The sequence below is a fragment of the Geotrypetes seraphini genome, chromosome 3, assembly GCF_902459505.1.
Source record: "Geotrypetes seraphini chromosome 3, aGeoSer1.1, whole genome shotgun sequence".
Taxonomy (NCBI): Eukaryota; Metazoa; Chordata; class Amphibia; order Gymnophiona; family Dermophiidae; genus Geotrypetes; species Geotrypetes seraphini.
Genome location: NC_047086.1, coordinates 276,670,901 through 276,689,319, shown reverse-complemented (window position 1 = coordinate 276,689,319; position 18,419 = coordinate 276,670,901). Strand labels below are relative to the sequence as shown.

At 45.0% G+C, this 18,419-nt stretch overlaps 1 protein-coding gene across 4 annotated transcripts in view; it reads right to left on the bottom strand.

The window, feature by feature from the left end:
• Positions 1-18,419, bottom strand: part of BIRC6 (baculoviral IAP repeat containing 6) — a 1,530,571-nt gene that overhangs the window by 109,708 nt on the left and 1,402,444 nt on the right. For all 4 annotated transcript variants that reach the window (XM_033935681.1, XM_033935678.1, XM_033935679.1 and 1 more), the window contains one exon: positions 4,729-4,874. In XM_033935681.1, the coding sequence (XP_033791572.1) occupies positions 4,729-4,874 (146 nt within the window). The remainder of the gene's footprint in view (positions 1-4,728; positions 4,875-18,419) is intronic.

Genomic DNA, 18,419 nt, shown 5'->3' with positions numbered 1-18,419 from the left:
CAATGTGAAGAGAGAGAGAACTATGCTGAAAAAGCCTGCGTACAGCAGGGTCATTCCCCAAATCCGGATTCTCAGGACAACCGAGGTGACTAGTCTCAGCAATGGTATCAGCCAGATCCAAAATAGAAGCAGTGTCTGGAGACAGCAAGGGCATGACATCTGAATGGAAGCTGATGCAAACGAGGTCCGCCACAGAGGGTTCCCGAAGAGGAAGCTTCGCTACTGGTGTTAACAGGCTGAGATGGCTCCAACGCGCCTGCAGACCGCGATGAATGAGCGGGAGTCCATAGAAAAAGCTTTCCAGAGAAGCCAAATAAATTCCGGTGAAAAGTCACACCCTGCATCCATGGCAGAGAACTGTTGAGACATATGCTCCACCACAAGAGTCCCCAGACTCAGAACGCCAGTGTTTTGTGCCAGAAGCCAGTAGAATCACTGCATGGGTCAATGATTGGCTGAGTGGCAGACTTCAGAGGGTGGTGATTAATGGTACCCTCTCTAAAACATCGGAGGTGACCAGTGGAGTGTCGCAGGGCTCGGTCCTGGGTCCACTCCTTTTCAACATATTCATAGGGGATCTGACTCAAGGGCTTCAAGGTAAAATAACACTATTCGCCGATGACGCCAAACTATGTAATATAGTAAGTGAATGCAGTTTACAGAATTATATGTTGCAGGACCTTCTTACATTGGAAAGTTGGTCCTCAAGCTGGCAGATAGGCTTCAATGCTAAGAAATGTAAGGTCATGCACCTCGGAAGCAGAAATCCATGCATGACGTACTTCTTGAACGGAGAAACTTTAACTAGGACTTCAGCAGAACGAGATTTAGGAGTAATCATCAGTGCAGACATGAAAACTGCCAATCAAGTGGAGAAGGCTTCATCTAAGGCAAGGCAGATATTGGGTTGTATCAATAGAAGTTTCGTCAGCCGAAAGCCTGAAGTCATAATGCCGTTGTACAGGGCCATGGTGAGACCTCATCTGGAGTACTGTGTGCAATTCTGGAGGCCACATTACAGTAAAGATGTGCGCAGAATTGAATCGGTTCAGCGGACGGCCACCAGGATGATCTCGGGGCTCAAGGGTCTCTCGTACGAAGAGAGACTGAACAAATTGCAGATCTACACTCTCGAGGAACGTAGGGAGAGGGGAGAAATGATCAAAACATTTAAGTACCTCACGGGACGTGTCGAAGTGGAAGATGATATTTTCTTTCTCAAGGGACCCTCGGCCACAAGAGGGCACCCGCTCAAACTCAGGGGCGGAAAATTTCATGGCGACACCAGAAAGTATTTCTTCACAGAGAGAGTGGTTGATCATTGGAACAAGGTTCCAGTGCAGGTGATCAAGGCAGACAGCATGCCAGACTTTAAGAATAAATGGGATACCCATGTGGGATCCCTACGAGGGTCAAGATAAGGAAATTGGGTCATTAGGGCATAGACAGGGGGTAGGTAAGCAGAGTGGGCAGACTTGATGTGCTGTAGCCCTTTTCTGTCGTCATCTTCTATGTTTCTATGTTTTCTGAAGTCATGGACCCAGATCAAATGAGGCCAAACCTGAAGTTCCTGCCCCCTTTCCCTGCGTGATATTGTACATGGTTGCTGATCTGGCACCACTCCGGCCCAATCACTGCACATATTCAGCAGATTAGAGAGGCTGGGGAGTCCATCCCAAATGACTTTTAGGCAAATTGAGGAGTTTTGAGGCAGAAATAAAACTTTAAAAAAAAAGATTGATAAAAATCCAAGATGGCCGCCACCAGCGAATTCGCACCAAAAATGGCACAAACAACAAAAACTCCAAAATAAAAAATAGTGATTTGGGGTCTAGGGGGGTGGAGGACCTGAACCCTACCCTCCGATAGCTACTAACCAGGAATGTCAGATTCTGAGAAATTAGTAGCTTAAGGAGGGTACTTAATGATAGTTTAAGTGTTCTATTCTGAATGTTCATTTATACAGGTTCTGTTTTATACCTAACCATGTAACTGGAGGAGTTGCCCGTACAGCGAAAGATTAGAGAAACTTGGCTTTTTCTCCCTCAAACAGAGAAGATTGAGAGGGGACATGATTGAAACATTCAAGGTACTGAAGGGAATAGACTTGATGGAAAAGGACAGGGTGTTCACTCTCTCCAAGGTAGGGAGAACGAGAGAGCACTCTCTAAAATTGAAAGGGGATAGATTCCGTATGAACATAAGGAAGTTCTTCTTCACTCAGAGAGTGGTAGAAAACTGGAACGCTCTTCCGGAATCTGTCATACGGGAAAACACCATCCAGGGATTCAAGACCAAGCTCGACAAGTTCCTGCTGAACCGGAATGTACGCAGGTAGGGCTTGTCTCAGGGCGCTGGTATTTGACCAGAGGACCGCTGCGTGAGCGGACTGCTGGGCACAATGGACCACTGGTCTGACCCAGCAACGGCAATTCTTATGATTCTTTCATGGTAGGTCATTTATGTACAATCTAATTCCATCATAACTTTTTACATTAACAGTCTCTAATGGTGCTATGACCTATTTCTGGTTTTCCAAGTTTCCAAGTTTAGTTATAAATTTGATGAATCGCTTATCCATAATTTACTAAGTGAATTATGAGTTATAATAAACATATTAATAAACATACAATTAAAATTAAGTAAATAAGGGTATAAAACCAGACTCATAAACAAACACAACAGAAATACGAGAGGATAAAAGGGAAAAGTTACATAGTTAATGTTTAGAAAAAAGAAGAGAGAATCAGTCAGGGAAAAACATAAGGAGGGATAACTTGGCTACTCTGCATGAATTATGTTTATATTAAAGACTAAAAGCATTGTTAAAAAGAAAGATTTTTAGTTTATTTTTAAAAAGACTGAGTTCTTTTTCATATAGCTTTTCATTATATATACATATTTATATACACCCTTTGTTTTTTTAATGTGTTATTTTAGGGTCCAGTGTCTTACATTTTAATGTTTATCATCTATTTATTGGTTGTTGTTTTTTTTTTTAAAGATTCTTGATACAGGCTTGTTAGCCGAAACATGGTCTGTGTTTGTGTCTGTTTTTTTAGATTCCACTCTATATGGTTGTCATTAAAGTACTTTTTTCAGCTTGAAGGTCTGATCAATGTTATATATACTACATCACAGCAAAGTTATTTTACTGCTAAACACTAGTAATTATTAGCTAGGTCTCATTGCATATAGAGGACTCTGTGCTAAAATAGCACAAGTTAGTGGCAAAATAACACATTATAATGGTATCCCACATTGACAACCTCACTTGTTAATTTCAATTTTTGAGCCTATCTTCTTTCTAATGGGCCAACCAGGGATGCTTCAGCAGAAGTGCTTATAAGATGGACAGGAAAATCCATTGCTTAGCCACTGCACAGCAACAGCACCTAATGGCCATTCTCAGGTTGCAGGAATGTCAGATTCTGAGAAATTAGTAGCTTAAGGATTCCTGTTGTGAGATCTGCTTTGTAATACTAGGATTTACTTTACTGTGCATAAATTTTGGCATATGTCTGAATTTCCTAGATTAGATGCTTTAGTTATATTGTCCTCTTGCTGCTGTATGAAACTAGAGAAATAAAAGGCAATTTAGACAAACACATATCTATTCCCATCATCATACTACCATCTAATATAATAAAACGGTAAGCCGCACAAGCGCACTTCCTATGCGTGCGTCCGTTTTCTGTGAGCTGTAGCACACATAGGAAGAGCGGCGCGGCTTACAGAGCGCCCTTCCCTGCTCTCCACCGCTGCCGGCCGCTAGCACCCCCTGCCCTCTCCGTCGCCTCCCGGCTCCAGCGGCGTAGGCAGCACTATAAACGCGCTGCTTCGCGCCCTTCTCTGCCGATTTCCTCTGCCGCGTCTCTGATGACATCATCGGAGACAGACGCGGCAGAGGAAATAGCCAGTAGAAGGCCGCAAAGCAGCGTGTTTAAAGTGCTGCCTATGCGGCTGGAGTCCCGAGGTTTGTCGGCGGTGGGAGGGTCAGGAGCAGGCCGGATCGACAACGGCAGTAAAAGATGGGGGAGGGGCCAAACGGAGAAGGGAAGATAAGGGAAGAAAAGGGAAAGGGGGAGTGGGGGAAAATGCTGCTATTGCTTCTACACAGGAAAGGGGGGATAGGAGGGAAATGCTATTGCTGCTGCATAGGGAAGTGGGATGGAAATGCTGCTGCACAGGGAAATGGGGAAAAATGACAGACAGACAGCGGGAGGGAGGGAGACAGAAAGAAAGAAAGACACAGGGGCAGGGAGAGAGACAGAAAGACAGACAGAGAAAGGGGGCCAGAGAGAGAGTCAGCGGGAGAGGGAAAGGGGGCTGCTTTGGGGGGAGAGGTGTGCTTGGGGCAAACAGCTTTGCTCTGGGGGGGAAGACATAAGGGGCCATGGAGAGACAGGGAGAGGGATAGGGGGCTGCTTTGGGGGGAGGGGTGTGCTGGGGAGACAGAAGGGGCCATGGAGAGATAGGGAAAGGGGACAGACAGCTTTGCTCTGGGGGGGAAGACAGAAGAGGGCCATGGAGAGACATCTGGGGGGGAGGTGGGTGCTGGGGGCAGACAGCTTTGCTCGGGGGGCAGGAGGGGGAGACAGAAGGATACAGACAGCGGCCAAGGAGAGAGAGATAAAGAAACAAAGACAGACAGACACATCTATTCTAGCACCCGTTAATGTAAAGGGCTTAAAGACTAGTTTGTCATATAAGCATAAGGCATGCTACCTTGATTGGCTTGACGCAAGCTAGTAGTGGCTAAATAAACTATCTCTGCAGTTCTTTGAATATCTGGAACCAACAAAGTTAGCCCTTCTGGTTCTGGATCAGATGCATCTTGTTTCATGCCTGCTTTAGCCTTATCTTTCTTGGACCTATAATGGAAAAAAAAAAAATCAGAAAAAATAAACTTACATGAATGCTTAAGGAATATCTTTGCCACTTTGCATAAAACCCTATGGTACAAAAGTTTTGTATTCAAATCAGCTTGACCATTCTTTCTTCTGAGAGAAATAAGATATGATGAGTATCATTAACAATGTAGAGTGTAGAGCAGGGGTGGGCAACTCTGGTCCTTGAGGGCCGGAATCCAGTCGGGTTTTCAGGATTTCCCCAATGAATATGCATTGAAAGCAGTGTATGCAAATAGATCTCATGCATTTTCATTGGGGAATCCTGAAAACCAGACTGAATTCCGGCCCTTGAGGACCGGAGTTGCCCACCCCTGGTGTAGAACATTAAATAAAGGCTGAAAATTTTTCAAGGCATACTGTAGACCAGGGATGCCCACACTTTTTCGGCTTGCGAGCTACTTTTAAAATGACCAAGTCAAAATGATCTACCAACAATAAAATTTTAAAAAAACACAACGCACACTGTACGCATAGAAAATGTTAATTATCATTCCTATTCCAGGGTTTTTCAAAGAGGTCAAAGCAGATGACTCTATGCACTATCACCTCAGTAACAACCATACAAAAATAGACAAATATACCCCCCTCCCTTTTTACTAAACCACGATAGCAGGGAGCTGCGCTGAATGCCCAGCGCTGCTCTCGACGCTCATAGGCTCCCTGCGCTAAAAAACTCTATTGCGGTTCAGTAAAAGGGGACCTTAGTGTAAAATATAGACAACAGATATAAATTCAGACACATTTTGATCACTAAATTTAAAATAAAATCATTTTTCCTACCTTGTCTGGTGATTTCATGAGTTTCTGGTTGCACTTTCTTCTTCTGACTGTGCATCCAATCTTTCTTCCCTTCTTTTAGCCTGTATGCTTCCTCTCCTCCAGACCTCCCTGCCCTTTCTTTCTCTCTGCCTCCCTTTCTTTTTTTTTCTGTTTCTCTTCTTTCCTTCTGTCTCCCTGCCTGCCCTTTTTCTTTCTTTCTCCCTGCCCTTCCCCAAGCCACTGCCATCGGGGACCAGGACCCAAACCGCCACCAATAACAGGCCCGAAAGCTGACGCCGCCCCAAGCTCTCCCTGCTTCGGCCGACCAGCATTCCTCTCCCCGACGTCAATTCTGCCGTCGGGGAGAGGAAGGCTGATTGGCCCAAGATCGCGATCGACCTATTGGGGGAAATGCTGCCAGGTCCTGCCTTAGCGGAAACAGAAAGAAGGCAGGACCCGGCAGCAAGAAGAGCAAATGCTTCACTAACCTGTCTCCCGCCTTAGCCCATAGTGAACGCTTGCTTCAGGGCTCTCAACATGTGCGTGCCGGCTTCCCTTCTCCCCCCCCCCGGACATAACTTCCGGTTTCGGAGGGAAGAGAAGGGAAGCCGGCACACACACGTTAGAGCCACGGAGCATAAGTTCGCTGCGGGCTGAAATCTCCAAGCCGTTTTTTTTTTTTTTTAATGTTTAGCAGCGGCGGCAGCAGCAGCAGCAGATGACAGCTGGGTGGACCGCCCAGCTAAAAGGCCCTAGAAAGAACACTGGAGAGAAAGACTGATCGGCCCGGTAGATCAGAACAGCAACACGAGTCTATCACGGAGCCCGGGATGGGCTCCACGATCGACTCCCGTTGCCTTCCTGAGCTACTGGTCGATCGCGATCGACGTGTTGTGCACCCCTGCTGTAGACAATGAGAACTCTGTTGTTAATGGTATCTATTAGAAAATGACACGGTGACAAAATTTGTCACCGTTCCCGTCCCCGCGGATAACCACAGGAAATAACCCCATGTCATTTTCTAATGTCTATTTCAACCTCAGTCCTTCTATACCAGCATTCTTCAAAGCAAAGCTTGTGGGTCAGTGGTTGTGGCCATTCATACTCTGATTCTTCCCTCTGAATGAAATGAAGATGGTTTACCGTGGTTTTCCGCGGGGACGGAAACGGTGATGAATTTTGTCACCATGTCATTCTCTACTATCTATCAAGCATGTCCAGTTAATTTATTCACTTATTTCTTAATATGATAACTAAAAACAGTTTGGGTATTTAAGGAACACTTATAGATACATCATTTAACTCATGGACTAGATCATGAATTCTGTCACAGGTTATTTGAGGTCTGCCTTGTTTGGAGGTTCACTGGTGACTGACTTTTCTACTCACTTGTACCATTAATAATACAATGCACCAAACTTTTATTTTCTTTTTGTTCCTGGGTAATAAGTGCTCTTTCTTAACCCTACCATGCATATGTTAAATTATCGACAACTTTACACACCTGGGGTCATTTTGACCCCATCGCTTATAAGCACTGAAAGTTGCTTCAGCTTAATTTAGCAAATTCTCACTGTCATGGCACTCAAGTCAAACGTTTATGTGTTTATTAAATGTATATTTAGGTCTACAGCACAACCGGTAATGTTATAATAAAGTTTCTTCTCTTATTCAGCAAGCTCACTGCACAAACTGACAATGTTCAGGGAATGCAGCTCTGCCACAGTATTGGCAGAATTTTGTTGTCTTCTTGTCAGTTTATACACCATTTATACAATTGTCTTCTTGTAAACACAGTTTATAAAGTAGAACATGAACTTACCCGAGCAAAAATGAAGAATTCTGACAATGTTGCGTTCATAAACCTGTGGGATCGATTCGACCCCCAGGTGTGTATAATAGGTATACTCGCGTTAAACTAGGTTAAAACAAAAAAATTCAAAAGCTATATTTATTACAGATGACAGGAAATACATTGTCTGTTAATATCGAAAAGGTACCTGGAATTTGAAATCAAAATTATAAGTAAGCAACTAAACCAAGAAGTCGGGCTGGGGTCAAAATGACCCCAAGTGTGTATAGAAGGGTTAACTGACTATGTCACAAAAGTATAGAAAATAGCTATCATTCCCTCAAACTTTGCTTTTGTGACCAAGACATCGATATTTTGAAATTTATCATTTTTGCAGAATATTCCAGATTGACTCCAAGCTGAATACACTTAAGGGCATTTTGACATCTAGACGCAAGCAGTGGAACTTGTTGGATGAAAGTATACAAGTCACAGATCAGAGAAAGCATCACCAAGATTCTTCCACCTTCTTCTCCCATCAAGATGGACTCTGCTTCTGCCACAATGTGACCAGTTTGCTTGAGGCAACTGGAATCGCCTGTAACCCAAAAGAGTGGTGTCGCTTTATTAACAGATCATCTAGGAGCATCAAAGCCATGCTGTTCCTTAATGGAAATGCATCAAAGCCATGCTGCTCCTTAATAGAAATAAGTAACTGTCTCTTCCACTGGCACATTGAGTGAACCTCAAAGAGGATTACAACAGCATCAAGACCTTTCTAGGTAATGTGACCAGTTTGCTTGAGGCAACTGGAATCGCCTGTAACCCAAAAGAGTGGTGTCTCTTCATTAACAGATCATCTAGGAGCATCAAAGCCATGCTGCTTCTTAATGGAAATAAGTAACTGTCTCTTCCACTGGCTCACTCAGTGAACCTCAAAGAGGATTACAACAGCATCAAGACCTTATTAGGTACCTTGAAGTATGATGAGTAAGGCTGAGAGGTTATCGCAGGCTTCAAAATGGTGGCATTCCTAATGGGTCTCCAAGGCGGTTTTACCAAGTACCCCTGCTATCTCTGCCTTTGGGACAGCAGGAGCACAAAAGCACACTACCAATGGGATTGGCCACAGCGGACTGAATTCTTTGTGGGAATAAACAACGTCAAATGGGAACCACTGATGAACACTTGAAGGTGCTGATGCAACCACTTCACATCAAATTTGGTCTAATGAAACAATTTGTCAGAACTCTAGATAAGGAGTTGGCAGCCTTCAAGTACCTTCAAGACATTTTCCCTAATCTGTCTGAGGCAAAGGTCAAAGCTGGTGTCTTTGTCAGACCAAAGATGAAGAAGATATTGGAGTGCAAGGAATTTTCTAAGAAGTTAACTAGTAAGGACTGAAACAGCTTTGGTGCAGTGGTTCAGGGCTTCCTGGGTAATCACAAGGCTGAAAACTATGTGGAGTTGGTTAAGAATCTGGTGAAGAATTACAGTAAAATAGGGTGTATGATGTCTCTCAAAGTCCATGTTCTTGATGCTAAGCTTGAAACATTCAAGGAGAACAACGGGGAGAGTGTGGCGCAGTGGTTAAAAGCTACAGCCTCAGCACCCTGAGGTTGTGGGTTCAAACCCAAGCTGCTCCTTGTGACCCTGGGCAAGTCACTTTTAATTCCCCCATTGCCCCAGGTACATTAGATAGATTGTGAGCCGACCAGAACAGAAAGGGAAAAATCTAAATCTAATCTAATCTAAACCTTAGGTTCATATACCGCATCATCTCTACATTCGTAAAGCTCGAAACGGTTAATGCTTGAGTACCTGGCCTTAGGGTTAGTGGGGATGGGTAATAAGGTAATAAGGGTTAGTGGGGATGGGCGGACCCGCTATGCCTAAGGCCTGATTGGTCCAGGCTTCTAGACTTAGCGGGGATGGGCCGGGAAGGGGCGGGCCCGCCTCATTTCGACGAGGTGGGCCTTCCGGCTGGATGGCAACAAGACCTGTCTGGCCGGCAAACAATTTAGAAGTTAGTTGGGGGGGAGGTTAGTTGAGAGGGGAGGTTAGGGGGGTCATCGGGGGGGGTGGTAGCGCGGGGGGGTCGTTAGCGTGGGGAGTCTGGAGGGGGTGCAGCTTTCCGGCAGGAGGGGTTGGGCACCCTCCTGCCGTCGATCGGATGTTTCGGGGGTGGGCAGCGTTCCGGCAGGAGGGGTTGGGCACCCTCCTGCTGGCTATCTGGAGTGTCGGGGGGGGGGCGGCCTTCCGGCAGGAGGGGTTCGGCACCCTCCTGCTGGTGATCGTACAGGCTGCCGCTATACTTATCGCGGCAGGGAGATCTCTTGCTGCGATAAGTGTAGCAGCCGTGTCTACTCTAACCCGATTCTCTAACTGGCGTCTGTAACATGGACGCTGGTTACAGAATCGGGGTTAGTGTAGGCCCGATTCTATATAGGACACCCCTCCCGGGCGTCCTATACAGAATCAGGGCCTTACTGCCTATGAACAAAAATCGTGTAACATCATGTAACACAGTGCAAGGCCAGCCGAAGGGAGACTGCAGGAGCTGTGCCTAGTCCTGAGCACATGGTAGCAGTGTTCTGAGCACATGGCAGAACAGTGAGCGGAGAGTGTGCTAGCAGGAAGAAGCAGAGAGAGGAGCAGAGAAGGCGGTGCTAGCAGGGGAAGAGGCGAGAGCTAACTCCGCCCATCCCTGACATCACCAGCCAAACTCCCCCCATAAAAGGGGACGAGCCAACGGCGCACAGCCGTTCGGCGCGCGGCGAAGGCGAGCGGCAAAGGCGCTCGCCTTAGTGAGAGCGCCTTTGCGAAGGGCCTCAAGAAGGGCATCAAGAAAGGGCTATCAACTATAGCCGGACTCCCAACTTATAAGACTAGCTAACTAATCAATTGTCTTCAGTCTTTCTTTAGCGTTCTACCAAGTCTTTAACTATCAATCTACAACTTTCTACCAAGTCTTTAACTCTCAATCTTACAACTTTCTATCTCACCAACAAGCTACTAAATCTTTCTCACTAAACAGGCACACTAACAAACAGACGTTCTTAACTGACAATTAACTAACTGTTAACTAACTAATTACTACTACTAACTAACTAACTAACTACTCCATCCCTCAGACCAAGAACTAACTAACTACCTCTATTCCTCCCTCAACACTTACTGACCAACACCTAAAAGCCCCCACCCTAACAAACATCCTAAAAAAAAAAAAAAATTTTTAAATTAAGAAATAATAACAATAAACCTTTGTAATGGCAGGTAGGACTAGAAGCAGCAAGACTTCAATCAAAACAGGCAGTTCAGTCACCGAGAGCACCCAGGGGATGGCTATGGTCCGAGTACAGATGGAAGGAGAACCAGGACGGAGGGCAGAGGTCTCTGTACAGACCGAGGCCATCCCCTCAAAGATGTCTACAGTCTCAACGCAGACAGAAGTAATGGTTCAACCGGACGAAAGCCTTTTGATGGAGCTAAAGAGCCTGAGAGAGGAGGTTCAGCACTTAAGGAGCATCCGAGACGACGAGACCTTCATCGATGGAGTCATCCAGGAGCTGTCTCAGATCGCTGAACAGGAACCTGACAAGACCACCCTGGGAACACCCATAGCATCCAAAACGGCCACCTTGAGACAAACTACCGGAATGCAGGAAGTGGTTGGAGACGCTGACTCTTGGCAGTTGGTGACTTCCTCCACAAAAAAAATGCAGAGGACCTAACTCTGTCTCTTTTTCCCCCATACAGGACAGCTCAACATCGACACCTCATATCGCCCTGAGGAACAGATATCAGCTGCTACAGGAAGGTCCGGAGAAAGAGCTACAAGTAGTTGTTCAGCAGACGGTTCCAACTCCGGAATCAACAGTACAGCCCACCCCTAAGAAGCGCAGAGTGGTGGTCATCGGAGATTCGCTGCTGAGGGGCACCGAGGGACCAATCTGCAGACCAGTCCTACAATCAAGAGAGGTCTGCTGTTTGCCAGGGGCCAGGATCCGGGATGTCACTGCTTGCATTGACAGACTCATCAAGCCCCGAGACCACTTCCCCATGGTTCTAATCCACGTCGGAACCAACAACACCGCAAGGAGCAGCCCGGACAGCATACCTGAAGACTTCAGGGCCCTGGGGGAGAAGCTGAGGAGGATGGATGCGCAGGTAGTCTTCTCCTCGATTCTCCCAGTGAGGGGCAAGGGCAGAGCCAGAGAGGATCGAATACAAAGGGCGAACGACTGGCTGCGAGGATGGTGCAAGGAGATGAACTTCGGGTTTCTATACCATGGAGAAGCATTGCAAGGACTACAGGGACACGACGGGCTACACCTAACCAGAAGAGGGAAGAATGTCCTTGGACACCGCCTAGCCCGCCTACTCCACAGAGCTTTAAACTAGGTAAGTCGGGGGAGGGTACAGGCACAAACAACATACCAGGCGAACTAAAATGCCAATACATTTATGAGGCTGAGGAATGTAGACACCGAAATTCTGGGTCAGGGGTGAGGGCACACACTTTTGAGTCGGGAGTAGGGTCACATCATATTTATGGGTCACATTGTAATTCCGGGTCTAGGGGGAGTACACACTGTAGTTCTGGGTATATGGGGAGTACACATTGTGGTTCTGAGCCTCAGGAAAGCACAAATAACACAAACAATGCTAAAGGTGTTCAAATAGCTCAAACAGGAATATCCCCACTGAGACATAACAAAAATATAACATGGAGGGCTATGTACGTCAACGCACACAGTTTAGGAAACAAGATCCTGGAATTGGAAACAGAAATAAGGAATGCCGACTTGGATGTGGTGGCGATATCCGAAACCTGGCTCACAGACTCTCACGGGTGGGACATGGTCATACCGGGTTACAACTTGCTTCGCCGGGATAGAGAGGGTAGGAAGGGAGGGGGTGTAGCATTATATACTAAAGATGACATTAAGGTCACGAGAATCTCAGATGTCCAGTATACTGGGGAATTCCTTTGGGTTAATTTGGCCAGAGGGAAGGACAAATGCTTGTATCTTGGCGTAATTTACAGACCCCAAGACAACAGGATGACCTGGATATGGAAATAATCGAAGATATAGAAAATATCACCTTGCGTGGGGACACAGTATTGCTAGGTGACTTCAACATGCCTGATGTGGATTGGGTTACACTTACCTCTGCTTCCGGCAGCAGCAGGAGGCTATTAAACTCTATGAAAGGAGCAAGCCTCAGGCAACTGGTGTTGGAACCGACAAGGGATCAGGCAATACTGGACCTGATACTTACCAATGGAGAAAGTGTCACAGAGGTCTCGGTGGGCGACACATTGGCCTCCAGTGACCCCAACATGGTATGGTTCAATATCAGGAAAGGTTTCACTAAATCTACTACACTAACCAAAGTCCTCAAATTCAAGGACACAAATTTCAAAGAAATGGGAGACTTCATTCACCAGGCGCTACAAAGCCAAGAAGAAACCGATAACGTGGAAGACATGTGGTCGACTTTGAAAGCAACCATACAAGAAGCAACAAACCGCTATGTAAAATCAGTAAGTAAACGGCGAAGGAACAATAAGCCACAGTGGTTTACTGCGGAGATCTCAGACCTGATCAAGGAGAAGAAAAAAGCATTCATCTCTTACAAACAATCAGGGAAGCAGGACTCTAGAGCAGACTACCTGGCCAAATCAAAAGCCGTCAAAACAGCAGTCAGGGAGGCTAAATTCCATCCAGAAGGGAGATAAATCCTTCTTCAGGTATATCAGTGATAGAAGAAAAAACTCAGGCGGGATTGTACGTCTTAGGAAACCAGACGGAGACTATGTGGAAAAGGATTCGGAAAAAGCCCAACTATTAAATGAATACTTCTGCTCAGTCTTCACCCGAGAAGCGCCAGGGCTCGGCCCTCAGCTACAGACAAGGGTTGGCTCAGTTGACCCGTTTAGTAACTTTGAGTTTACGCCCAGCAGTGTCTATGGTGAGCTGTCAAAGCTCAAGGTTAACAAAGCAATGGGGCCGGACAACCTGCACCCCAGGGTGCTTAGGGAGCTGAGTGATGTCTTGGCGGAGCCACTGTCCGCGCTCTTCAACCTCTCCTTAGTACAGGCAGCGTCCCGTTGGACTGGAGGACGGCTAACGTCATTCCACTCCACAAGAAAGGCTCAAAGATGGAGACAGCAAACTACAGACCAGTGAGTCTAACATCGATAGTGAGCAAACTAATGGAAACTCTAATCAAACACCAATTAGATAAGATCCTGGATGAAGAGAATCTACGGGATCCCCGACAACATGGATTTACTAAGGGGAGATCCTGCCAATCCAACCTGATCAGCTTCTTTGATTGGGTAACGGGGAAGCTGGATATTGGGGAGTCCCTGGACATCGTGTACCTGGACTTTAGCAAAGCATTCGATAGCGTACCACACCGCAGGTTACTGAGCAAGATGAGTTCTATAGGATTAGGTAACACATTGACGAAATGGGTTGGGAGCTGGCTTGGAGGTAGGCTCCAAAGGGTGGTGGTGAACGGCACCCCCTCCGAAATGACGGAGGTGATTAGTGGAGTACCACAGGGCTCAGTCTTGGGCCCAATCCTATTCAACATCTTTATAAGAGACTTGGCAGAAGGGCTTCGAGGTAAAATAACATTATTCGCTGATGACGCCAAACTGAGTAATGTAGTGCGCAAATGCACAACAGACGAAGATTCAGTGCCCGACAACATGATGCACGACCTACTCCTACTGGAGCGATGGTCTAGGACATGGCAACTCAACTTCAATGCCAAAAAATGCAAAGTTATGCACCTGGGCAGCCAGAATCCATGCAAGTCTTATACCCTTAATGGCGAGATCCTAGCAAAAACGGTAGCAGAATGAGACTTGGGGGAATCGTCAGTGAGGACATGAAGTCTGCCAATCAAGTGGAGCAGGCTTCGTCCAAGGCAAGACAAATCATGGGCTGCATACGAAGGGGTTTTGTCAGTCAGTCAGTCAGTAAGGCGGAAGTCATTATACCATTGTATAGATCCATGGTGAGGCCCCACCTGGAATACTGTGTGCAATTCTGGAGGCTGCATTATCGCAAGGATGTGCTGAGACTGGAGTCGGTGCAAAGAATGGCCACCCGGATGGTCTCGGGACTCAAGGATCTACCATACGAAAAACGGCTTGACAAATTACAGCTATACTCGCTCGAGGAGCGCAGAGAGAGGGGGGACATGATCGAGACGTTCAAGTATCTTACGGGCCGCATCGAGGCGGAGGAAGATATCTTCTTTTTCAAGGGTCCCACGACAACAAGAGGGCATCCGTTGAAAATCAGGGGTGGGAAACTACGAGGTGACACCAGGAAATTCTTTTTCACTGAAAGAGTGGTTGATCGCTGGAATAGTCTTCCACTACAGGTGATTGAGGCCAGCAGCGTGCCTGATTTTAAGGCTAAATGGGATCGGCACATGGGATCTCTTCACAGGGCAAAGGTAGGGGAGGGACATTAAGGTGGGCAGACTAGATGGGCCGTGGGCCCTTATCTGCCGTCTATTTCTATGTTTCTATGTAATCATTATTATCTGGAGCTCATCTGCTCCGGCCCACTGAACGAGACTCTCTCTCATAAAATGGCTCCTGGGAGCTCCATTCTCTTCTAGGAAACTGCTAGAAGCGCCTATACAGCTGAAGCAAAAGAATCACTCTAGTCTTCCCTTCTAGAATATTTTTATGGGATTGAGCTGAAAAAGTTGGTATTAGAATGATCATAATTGCTTAATTTCATTAGCAAAATCTCTCTGGCTGAAAGTTGAGAGTGGCACAAGATAATTGCTGCCCAAGCAGTAGTTAAGTTTAATCCCTCTCTATCCTGGAGATTCTCTTTGCTTGCATCCAGGCTCTTCTTTTCTATTCCTAACTTTATTTTGTACTTTATCCCAGGATTAACCATGACCTGCTGGCTACTTCTGCACCTTCCTTCACTGTCTGCAGAACTCTGTGGTGGATTGTATACTATTTCTGTATTTAAAAAATATTTACAGCTTATATTATCTAAAAGAAATCTACACAGGTTACAATAATATACACATAAAATAAGTAACATAAAATCAACTATTACATCAAATAAAAATTCACATAAAACAATCATTCAGTTAAATTATTAAGAGCAGTTAACATAGCTGGTTTTAAGTAAGGTTTGGACAAGTTCCTGGAGGAAAAAGTACATAGTCTGTTATTGACACAGACATGGGGGAAGCTACTGCTTGCCCTGGATCAGTAACATGAAATGTTGCTACTATTTGGATTTTAGTAACTGGATTGGTCACCAAGAAGACAGACTACTAGGCTAGATGGACCATTGGCCTGACCCAGTAAGGCTACTCTTAAGTTCTTGTATTAGTCTGCTGTCATCAAAATTGAACAAATGATTGCTAGAAAATGTGCCTTCGATAGCTTCCTAAAAGACAATTGTGAGTTTATTTGCCTCAATTCTAATGCGTTGAATAGTCTCCTGGCAGAGGTGGTAGAGACAAAGACTGTGTCTGAATTCAAGAAAGTGTGGGATAGGCACATGAGATTTCTCAGGGAGAAGAGGAGATAGTGGATGCTGCGGAAAAACAGACTGTATGTGCCATTTGGTCTTTATCTGCCATCATGTTTCTATGTTTCTAATGGAAGCCTATTCCAAAGAGAAGGGCCAACAATGGAAATACGAATGCTGTATCTTCCTCTAAATGGGTCCAGTAGAAGAGAAAATTTTGAGCATTAAAAGTCTCTTTATATTACAACTTTCTACAATTCACTAATGAGCTCTTTAATTGCCTTCTAAAATTAGAGTTCCATTTTTTTAATATTTGGGAAGTTTGTACAAAATGACCACATTCTTGCAGTTGTCATTTCAGGTTTTTGTTTGTCTTCATCTGCTTAAACAGCAGCAGCTACATATTTAAAGATTCATCTCAAATTAATAGCCCAACAAGCTTTAGATTTCCGTTTTCTTCTTCATTATCATAGGTTCCAGCAACACAAAAAACTGTTTATGAAAGTAGAAATAAGTAATTTAATGCTTTGATGCTCAACATGTATGCCTTTTTCTTGGCAATCACTGAATGGCTTCCACTTGCTGCATATTTTGAAACAAGCTGAAATCAAGTGTAAATAATGAGTCTCTAAAAGATTCAACATGGAAGAAATTATACAAAACCAGAGAAAGTATGTGAACCTAAGCAAATTAAAATTATCCTTGAAGTTGTTTCCTTTTAACATAATGCATTTGATTCATTTGAAGTGTCACTGTTAGGTTTTCCAGTAGCACATTTCCAGTTCTTAAGGACCTTACATTTACCATCTTGGCTTGTATTAATATACAAAGCTTTCACACTCAAAAACTATCTGAAACGTTTATGACCCTATTTTAACTCTTAAAAGTTCAGATGACCCCCAAATGATAATATTCTCATTATGCAAATCTAGAAGGTGACAGCAACAGTGGAGAACACGGTAGCAGTAGTCAGCACAGGCCCCTGCTTATCAGTGCTCAGTCACAAACCTCAGTACTCTGCATAGGTTTTCAGTCTACATAGGAAGGGGTGAAGCTGGTGAACATTCACTGATTCACAAGTCCCTTGCTATCTGCCAATATTGGGCCTAGGGTACTGGGCATAAAGGGAGGTGGAATAACCTTGTTATTCTGATCCCTTTTGGATTCCTATGCCATAATTTAAAAACCATGTCCTTACTGAATTGTAACCTTATAGTGCTCAGATTTAGAGAAGGATAGTAATTACATTTAAATTAAAAATAATGAAATTCTTCTTTTAAGCCTGAGGCCTTTCAAAATTGAATTACCTGACCTTATCCTTACTCTATGTTATATCATGGTACTTTACATGCATACAAATTTTCTGTACAAGGTAGTGTGGACTTCTGCCTTAATCAATTGTCCTATCAACATATTTCCCAAGGCCCCAATAAAACATTAACATGTGCTTATGCTCTAGCTTGCAAGGAAGGCATGGTAGCCTATCTAGAACAACTGAAGATCATAGAAAGTCCATCCAGCATTTAGCTCTTTTTTGCTATAACAAGACTGAAGAAGCCATATCAAAGAACTCTGCTAATTAACTAGTTGGGCTACATGTTCTTCTCCTATTCCCCCATCTAATTTAAAATTAGAGGGTCATGTCAAAGCTCACAATGTCAGAGCAATGGCCATAATCCAACAAATAGTTGTTTTCAATGGATTGAGGACAAGACCCCGAGAGGATAACCAGATTGTGATACAGTCAAAGCAAGATTGAAGTTGTCCTGTAGAAGTTGTGCAGAACAACTGTAAAAAAATTAACAAAATATCACCTGCATATGTATGATTTGATGTGATATTTCTGGATCGATGTTGCCAGTGGACTAAGGAATATATTAAACAAGAGTGGTGATAGCACTGAGCCCTGCGGGATCCCACAGGTCAATGATATAGATCACTGTATCACAAACTGTGTGCCATGGCATATTAGCATGCCCCAGAAGATTCCAGGTGTGCCCCGAGATACTGACAAGAAGGAGAGGCGCCAGCTGACTGCTTACAGGATGTGCCTCTTACGGTGAGAGGCATGTCCTGTAGTCAGTCAGCCAGTGCCTGTGTCTCTCCTCTTCGCCGGCACCTCTGCTCCTTTCTCCTCACTTCTCCTTCTGCAGCACCCCCCCACCAACGGTAATAGGAGGCTCAGGGCCGCAAATGTCGACGCAATAATGTCAAGCATGTGCGTGATGTCATCGTGTTGACGTCTGCACATTTCCAGGTGCCTTCCAGCTGCAGCCCCGAGATTAGTGTGCCAGCAGTTTAAAAAGTTTGTGACACACTGATATAGATGAAGAGAGAGACCGGTGGAACAAATACTTTGAAGTCATGATTGGCTATGAAAGATTTACACCACTCGAATACTGAGCCAGAAATACCAATTGA